At 33.8% G+C, this 9,256-nt stretch overlaps 1 protein-coding gene across 1 annotated transcript in view; it reads left to right on the top strand.

Annotated features, from left to right (window-relative positions):
• Positions 1 to 9,256, top strand: part of pHCl-1 (pH-sensitive chloride channel 1) — a 234,153-nt gene that overhangs the window by 67,375 nt on the left and 157,522 nt on the right. Inside the window, exons 4-6 of the mRNA XM_018522315.1 lie at positions 2,780 to 3,000; positions 3,206 to 3,288; positions 3,380 to 3,520. Of these exons, the coding sequence (XP_018377817.1) occupies positions 2,780 to 3,000; positions 3,206 to 3,288; positions 3,380 to 3,520 (445 nt within the window). The remainder of the gene's footprint in view (positions 1 to 2,779; positions 3,001 to 3,205; positions 3,289 to 3,379; positions 3,521 to 9,256) is intronic.

The raw sequence follows: 9,256 nt of genomic DNA, 5'->3' as shown, positions 1-9,256 counted from the left end.
ATCACACACAGTAAAACTGGTCAAGGAAACGATTGAGGCGTTTGGTTGGGAAATACTTTCGCATGCGGCTTACTCACCAGACTTAGCTCCGTCCGATTACTACTTATTTGCATCGATGGGACACGCACTTGCTCAGCAGCGCTTCAGTTCTTACGAAAATGTACGAAAATGGCTAGATGACTGCTTTGGCTCAAAAGAGCAACAATTTTTTGGCGTGGCATCCACAAATTGTCAGAAAGGTGGGAAAAATGTATAGCTAGCGATGGGCAATACTTCGAATAAAATTTTTTTATCATTTTCATGCAATAAACATGTATTTTCTATTAAAAAATTCCGGTTTCATATTTACATACCTGGTATATTCGGCAGCAGTAGACCGGCCGGACGCGCTTATTGGGCTATCTTTAAACGTTAATATCTCGTTAACTATTGCGCAAACTACAAAATGATATAAGAATTTTCGATTCAGTTTAGTCCGTTCTACCTGCTCGTGACAGGAATTTCGATAATTTTCAAACACCCTGTATATTTAAGCCCGGTCGCTGTCGCTTGAAGAGGGTGGGCTTTCTAAAATGTTGCAGATTTTGATTTTTGTATTGAAAAGCACTTTGTTACTAAAGCAGCCATATTTACCCAAATATGAACAATTTTACATGGAGTAAGAAAATTGTACGTTTTCGACTTGGTACGGCTGTCTTCGTAATCATCCAAAAGAAATGGGAATTATATTTCTCGACAAATGATATCAAAATTAGGTAGTAAACAAAAATTTAACCTTGTTGCTATCGATTTTATATAAAAATTTGCCCAATATGACGATCTCTTGCACCCTTCTGAGGGATATGGGAATCCGCCTATCTTGGAATAAGGGTATTAACTATTGATTGCAACAACATTCAACCTCGACGCTTTTAATAAAAAAATCAAAATCTGCAACATTTTGGAAAGCCCACCTCCCCTCCAAGCAACAGGGTTTAAATATATTGTATGTATTGTTTTTATGTTTTACATAAAATAAAAGGTTACCCACTTCTCATACTTGTCGCTGTGGGTAAAATCACTACAGTGGCCTCTTGGTCTAAGAGTTCTTTTTCTTTCCCATCCTAATTTTTTTTCATCAAAAGAATTTCGATAAGATTATTAGAATACTATTAAATAATGGATACCCGTTAAAATTAATAATTTCTACTATTAAAAAGAGATTACACAAAAAATTTAATCAATTAAAATATACAAAAAATTCAACTAATTCAGACGAAAAAAAAATAAAAACAAAAACGCTTTTTCATACCGTTTATTCCGCATATTTCTGAAAAAAATCAAAAATATTTTTAAAACAAATTCGTCAATAAGTATAGCATATAAGGGAATTAACAAATTTAGCAAGTTCATAAAAGTTCAGAAAGATACTCTTCCTACATTATCCTGATCCGATATAATATATGGAATTATAACTGTAAAGATTGTGACGCCTTATATATTTGTCAGACTAGTCGATATCTAATAGTACGTATTAAAGAAATCACATCAATTGGAACATGACTCAACATTCTGTAATCACGGAATATAGGTTGGAATTGAGCACGATTTTGATTGGGATGATATAAAAATTTGTATTATCAATAATTAGTATTTTCATTAAATTAGTCTACTGTAATATACAATAATTTTACAAACCTGACAATTTGATGATCATGTACACGCAAATATTGTTACCAACCTTATCATTCATGTAAGTGCACATTTTGTTACAATTAACTTTTACAATGACGGCATCATATTATTGCACTATGTTATTTAGTTTATCAAAATTTAATGAACAACCATTAACGAAATGTGGACGTGAGAACTAGTCAATATTTGACTATATTAACTCTCTTACATCGATACTCCTGACGACTGTTACTTCGATATTCGTAACAATGTTTATGATTATTTTCTCTGAATATTAAGTTTGTCTGAAGATGATCAAAATTAGGATCGAAATTTATATTTATCTTTTATAATAAAATATATGTAATTACACACAACCTGTGTTGGCTTTCAAAAACTTCTCTTTAACGTTTTGATTTGCTCATTAAAGCCTTTACTTGAATTATTTATTTTATTAAATTAATGTTAAATAAACATTAAACAATTATTTTACATAAATCAATATTAATAATAAATCAAATAAATAATGTTAGAGAATGACTTGTTGTAGAATGCCTATTAAAATAACAAAAACAAAGATAATCTAGACTACTAGGAGTCAGCGCGGAAGGAGGTGCGCAAAAATTTTTTAACAAGTAAAATTGATTGTTACTTCATTTGATGTACAAATGTCTTCTTTATTTAAAAAACTTGAGAACTCTTTAACGTTTCGACTCTCTTTGGAGTCTTCTTCAGCAATATTCTTATTCTACTATATTTGATTTAGTGGACTATCAAGTTAGTTACTCACAGATTGCCAAAACTGTATTGGAATCTGTTTCAAATTCAAATACTTATGAAAACTTAAATTCAACCACATAAGCGGCGAGTAATTCATCTCCACGGTCGCCAAATCTTCTCATGAAGTTTTGGATGCTGTTATTATTCACAATTTAACTCTTATTAATGTATGCATTTTATGCGAAACTGATTGAACTCCGCCTAAGCAGTTCGGAGTGTCGAATAGATCTAACGATCGCTTAAATTGTCAAAGGTCAGATCGAGGGAAAAACAATAAGTCATAGTAAATGTATATATATATATATATATATATATTAACTATGCGATCGTCTTTCTACTTTCATAGAAATACGAAGTGGAATTCCTACTACAGCAACAGTGGTACGATCCCCGATTGCGTTATAGCAACAGATCCAGATACGAATTTTTAAATGCGATTCATCATTACGAGAACATCTGGTTGCCGGATACATATTTCATAATGCATGGCGATTTCAAAGATCCCATCATTCCTGTTCACTTTGCCTTGCGGATATATCGTAACGGCACCGTCAACTATCTTATGCGGTACTTGAAATATCAATATATCTTCTATGCATATTAAATGTTATTATGATCATTTCTTTCCTCGAAATTGCGAATGTTCTAAGGAATATTTTTATAAAATTTTAATAAAATTTTTTAAATAACTTGGAACATTGGAAAAATTTTTAATTTTTTTTATTTATTAGCTAAAAACGTTCTTTGCAAGTGCATCATTATCCTTTTACAGGCGTCATCTTATTCTATCCTGCCAGGGTAGACTTAATATCTTCCCTTTCGACGACCCGTTGTGTTCATTCGCAATCGAGAGCAGTGAGTAATTAGAATAGCTGTTAAATATGAGTAACATAACTGTCCTTTTAATGCATGCTTAAATTAATAAAAACTTTATTTTATTTTTCAGTATCGTATGAGCAGACAGCGATTACATATGTGTGGAAAAATGATGAGGGTACTTTACGAAAAAGCCCAAGCCTGACGGCACTGAATGCGTATCTCATCAAAAATCAGACAATCACATGTCCGATTAAAGTGAGCTGGCGAGGTAAGCAAAACAATCACTTCACAAGTACATTTTCTAAGTTTATTTAGAGAAAAAATGATAACATTTTTCACGCTTTTATAATTCATTGTAATATTAGAATTTAATTTTTCATATATCATCTATTACTTATTTTGCCAATTAAAATAATAATTTTCATATAAAGATGTAATTTTCTTAATATAATCAAAATACATATAATATTGATCATATACACGGTGTGCCATTTTAATCAACGCACTTGAATTCCTCCGGAATTATGCAAAATATCGAAATTCTATTTTTACGATGTTATGTGATGTCGAGGACATTTTTTGATTAACAAGATTTCATCTTGGGTGGGAGCATTAAGATTAAAGGTCAACTTTATTTTTGTAAGTGGCAATCTAATTTTTTAAACACCTACGTTTGTAGCCATACTCATTACGAGCTCAACGCGTTATGACTCAAAGATAGAAAATCAAATGGCTAAATACGAACTTCCAATGTTCGTGCATGTTCGAACTGTCGTCCTTTACTACGAATGCAGAGAACAATACGATGTCTAAATGACCCCGACACATTTGATACACATTATAATGTGCAGGCGCTCCATCCTGTTGAAATCACAGTTTTTGCCAAGTTAAACGATCAATGTTCTCTAATAGTTCTGGCAACTTTCGTTCCAGAAACTTGTTATAAACCACACTGTAAGGATACCATTGAAGAAATGAGGACCGATGTATCCATTCGTAATACTACACCAAACATTCACCGACCTTTGGTATAGTATTGTACTAATGAGGATTTCTTTTTGATATGTGAATTGTGTTCACATGACCTACATTAACAAAAGTTACGTCATCAAAAAACAACACGTTCAAGAAAAAGTTACCTTCCACATTTTGCATTGAGCCCAATTACAGAATCGTAATCTGTCCCCCAAAATATGTCTTCCTCGATATCACATCGTAAAAATAGGACCAATAATAAATCTGGTTGTGCGATAGTGAGCTTAGAATTTCTACTACCGTAAATACACTATTAACTATGGCAGATTTTCAGTGATTTTTTTAAGTATACATAGAGAGATTCCAACAAAACTTGCAATGAAACATTACGTCTTTATTGATATTTGATCGTATTCCGATGAAATCATACTCTCCTAACAGAAAACGATAGAGAATGGTGGAGAATAATATTGTTTCTTTCGGATACTTTTTTCTTAAAATTTTTTTCTTTCGATTTAGAGAAGCCACAAATTACGATAGAAATTAATTAGATTTTCCGTAGATTTCCATAGGTATTCGTCGGTTTCTCTCTTTCGACATTTTTATTCATCGAAGTTTATTATGGTTTGTATTTGTCCTATTTTTGCAGTGTTATTATTACATACGTATGTAATGTAATCGCGAATGTGCGTAGCGGCCATCGCGCGAGTGCTTTGGTGCGGTACGGTGAGACGTGTGAGCAGCGATGCCGAGCGCTAAGCAACGGCGCGCTTCTCCTCTTGCCTCTCCTGCCGGTGCATCCATCGTTTGACAACATTTAACAAACTGGGCCGAGTTATACCTCGAGCGGCCGGAGCTGTTTCTATTCTTTCTATCGGCGCGCTTTCATTACTACAATTACAAACTTTAATATCTCGATTATTATTACGGATATCACTAAACAGTAAAAGACTTTTATGTTTATTTCGATCCCATCTATCTTCCTGTGGAGAATTGGAAAAGTCTCGCTCTGAACACCCTGTATATTCATTTTAATCAAGTACCCCGAAGAGGTGTAAATTCTACTGTGCGATCTCCACGTGTACATCTTGGATAATACTAACACCAGCGGTATTAAAATTTTGAAGTCTCATAACTCAAGAAGATCTCAACTAAAAACGATTTCTAACCAGTGTTTCGAAAACGTCTTGATGGCAGTCATAAGAATATGCAATGAAAGATATGGATTCCCATTTAAAAAATTTAAATCGACCTTGACACGACCTTTACAACGCCACTCAAGGTCAATCACATATGTTCATGTAATGCATTACTTGATCCCCAACAGCTTTTGTCTGAAACATTTTTCAAAATAATTACTTCTCTCGTTTTTAAATAGGGTATACGAGTGGTCTGAAACACCCGGTAGAGGGTTCTCGATCTACGGGATTACCTTTCATGAGCAAGTAGAGCGGACTAAACTGAGTCGAAAGGTCTTTTACTATTTATCAATTTTTACAATACTTAGGAGATATTAATTTCTAAAGATCACTAAGTAAGTACGTATCCGTGCAGTATACCGCCAAGTATATGCCGGTCGCTTGTTGCACAGGGAGTAGAGACTGCTGATAGGCGCGCTGCTTAAGTTATGACGCTTAGCGCGCGCATACCAGGCAGTTTCCACGCGACAAGCAATCGCGACTGATGGGCGGAAATTTGATGGTAGTTCACGCGTATATGTATTTATTTAGTAATCTTTAAAAATTAATATTTCCTACGGTATTGCAAAGTTTCTTAAAGGGGGCCGGGTGGTTTGAAAGGTAAAAAAAAATCGATTTTTTTATTGCATTTTTGGAAAGTTGACAGTCTTGAAAATATGTTGCCAAAACCGTCCATAGAAATACATAGAATAATGGAGTTATTCACGGTTTACTAAAATGGTGCATAGGTAAAAATTAGGCGCCGTACGACTGTTACTTCTTCGAACAAAGAAACATTTCGTAAGTTTCGTGAAGAGGATGAACCATTTTAAGGCCCTGAAATCGCCGAATAAAAAAAATTTATTGTAAGTACTAAAAAAACAAGTATTCTAACTCAAAACTTTAAACGCATTTTTCTCGAAACATGTTTTTTCAAATTTACTGACATTGTAGAGAAAAAACGGCTCAATGCACTGATCTACGTTTTTTATACATTAATTATAACTATTTTCTCCATACAGCAAACCAAAAAAAGTAATAAATTTTTAATAGTTTTTTGGCAATTTAATGGAAAAAGTAATGGTCAAAAAAGAATTTTTTTTAATAAAGAAATAATTTTAATAAATCGCGATTTTTTATCATTTTGTTAGGTTTACCATAAACATTCGACATCATTAATTACAAATCAATTTGATTTTTGTTTTCAGACGACTAGTAGTGACTGAGTTGTGGCTCACAATGTCAGCAATTTGACAAAACTTCATTTGGACACGTTTGCCGCCATTGTTGCCTTTCATTTTAACATATTTTGGTTTATAAAAATTCATAGATATTGTACAAAGTGCAAATAAAATATAGGTCCAAACCTAAAATTGAGCCATAACCGTTTTTACAAAAAAAATTCATAAAAAATCATTGATTTTTTGATCCTCAAAACCTCTAAGCCCCCTTAAAGTCCGCCCACGAATTATATAGAGCTATTTCTGAATAAAAATTGAGTCGAAAAGTTCTGAGCCATTTTTTTCTACACTCAAGTAGTTATTACCGAGTAATGCTAATCCAATTGGCGCCTTGCTTTAGACGGGTGAACGTCAGTGAGTCGCGCGCCTGATAGTGTGCATGAGTGCTTCGTCGCGCGCCGCACGCCGCTGCGTTCCTATTGACTGCGTTTAGCAGAAAAAATTAATTAGCGCTTAGTGATTCCTTATATTATTGATTCTTGCCTTTAGTTCTTCGCTGAATCTAAATGTAGAAACCAATCAGATTAAGGAGGTAGTCGAGTGACAGTCACTTCTAAAAGTTAGTTCGGGTACAAACGGCTAAACTTTTTGATGCAATGACAACATTGACCAATGAGATCGCTTCACGCACACACTCATTGTCCTGTACCAATCGTGTTGATAAAGGTGTAGCAACGTCTTGTTTCCCAAAACATACCTATCACTGTAACTTATAATTCATATTCCAGTTTTTTTACAATATTTTATCCGCATAATTCAGAAAAACACTTGTTTTGGTTACGTATGATGTGTCATAATATGCCATGTGGGAGATTCCGTTCGGTTGAATCGGTGAGCGACGTTGCCACATGTACCCGTCTTCTGACGAATATCATCATTTTCATATCGCTTTTATTAAAAAAGTATGTGGCTACGAGTCACCAATTTTGTTTATATCATTGCTAACATTATATACAACGTATCAGTTTTTTAAAAAGTTCATAAATTCCGATCCCTTTCATATCAAGTTTAATGTGCGTTTCATGACGACATAGAATAGGACTTACATGTAAAATTAGTGAACTTTGAAACGAAATATTTCGCTTATCTTGTGGCTACGACATTTGAAATTTTAAGGAACGATTGTTATGCATACGATCAACATATGCTAATTTTTTTAGAATTTTCGTAAAATTTTCAATTTACTCGACTACCTCCTAAGGATCACCAAGCGCTAACTGTGATTAGTTTTCTCTGTTAAACGCAACTATTGCTTTAGTTACTCATGTCCCTAGAAGACAAAGTCCGGCAAACTCGTAGACCTCTTTTCATCGGGCCAAATCCAGACCCCCTAAAAATCGCAGAATCAATCACCATACAAGCGGTAACACACATGCATAGTTTAAAACAAATACAGTAAAATAAAGAAAGAGATCAGATGTTTTTTTAATATTGTATGTATTAGAAATAATGAAATATATAAAAAAAACGTATAAATATATAATAAAAGAATAATGAAAACTATTTAATAACAGAATACATTGCTATTTTACTCTTATACATACGTATTAATATTTTTCAGGATCCGAATCAAATCTTCCTATGTTTTTTTATTCAATGCTGTCGTTTTTCATAATTCTTTGAAAGATAATGCATTGTATTATTTTCCTTTCATAAAATGGGACATTTTACTACACAACAGTATGGTGTTACGTATTCTGTAAATATAGTAACTTACTATTATAATAATTTTACACTCATAAATACTATTCGTACTATTCCACCTTCTATATTTATTGGGTATGGGAATAAGTTTTCGCCCATTGTAGAAAGATGTCATTAGTAGCATTGCTTGTGTGTTTGATAGAACGGTAACACATGTGTTTGAAAGGTTTGTGTTCAAACTTTTGAGCCCAATAGTTGGCATTCGTTCGAAGCGTAAAAAAGAGTAACTTTTTTTGCGTTGAAGATGTCGGAATTTATTCCAAAAAAGCAACATTTGTGGGAAGTTTTACTCCATTATTTTATTTTAAAGAAAAGTGCTGCAGAATCGCATCGTTTGCTCGTAGATGTTTACGGTGAGCATGCTCCATCGAAAACCAGTTGTAAAGAATGGTTTCGGCGATTCAACAATAATGATTTTAACGTGCGTGACAAAGAACGCGAAGGTGCATCGAAAAAATTTGAAGATGCAGAATTGCAAGCATTACTCGAAGAAGATTCATGTTTATCGCTCGATAGGTTGTTAAAAGAGTTAAATGTTGATAGATCCACTGTTGGAAAACGTCTACACGCAATGGGAATGGTGCAAAAAGAAGAAAATTGGGTGCCATACAAATTGAAAGAAAAAGACATGGAAAGACGTTTGGTCATCTGCGAGATGCTTCGTCAACGACACAAAGAAAGGGTTTTCTACATCGTATCGTAACTAGCGATGAAAAATGGATCTACTACGATAACCCTAAATGCTTGAAAGCATGGATGATGCCAGGTGAACCAGGTCCATCAACGCCAAAACGAAATATCCATGCTTCGAAGATTACGTTGTGCATCTGGTGGGATCAGAGAGGTGTTATATATTATGAGCTGCTCAAACCGTCCGAAACCATCACTGGCGATCGTTATCGACTA

This window comes from Trachymyrmex cornetzi, unplaced genomic scaffold, assembly GCF_001594075.2.
Source record: "Trachymyrmex cornetzi isolate Tcor2-1 unplaced genomic scaffold, Tcor1.1 scaffold130, whole genome shotgun sequence".
Classification (NCBI taxonomy): Eukaryota; Metazoa; Arthropoda; class Insecta; order Hymenoptera; family Formicidae; genus Trachymyrmex; species Trachymyrmex cornetzi.
Note: the sequence above shows the minus strand (reverse complement) of the source record. Positions and strands in the feature narration are given on the sequence as shown.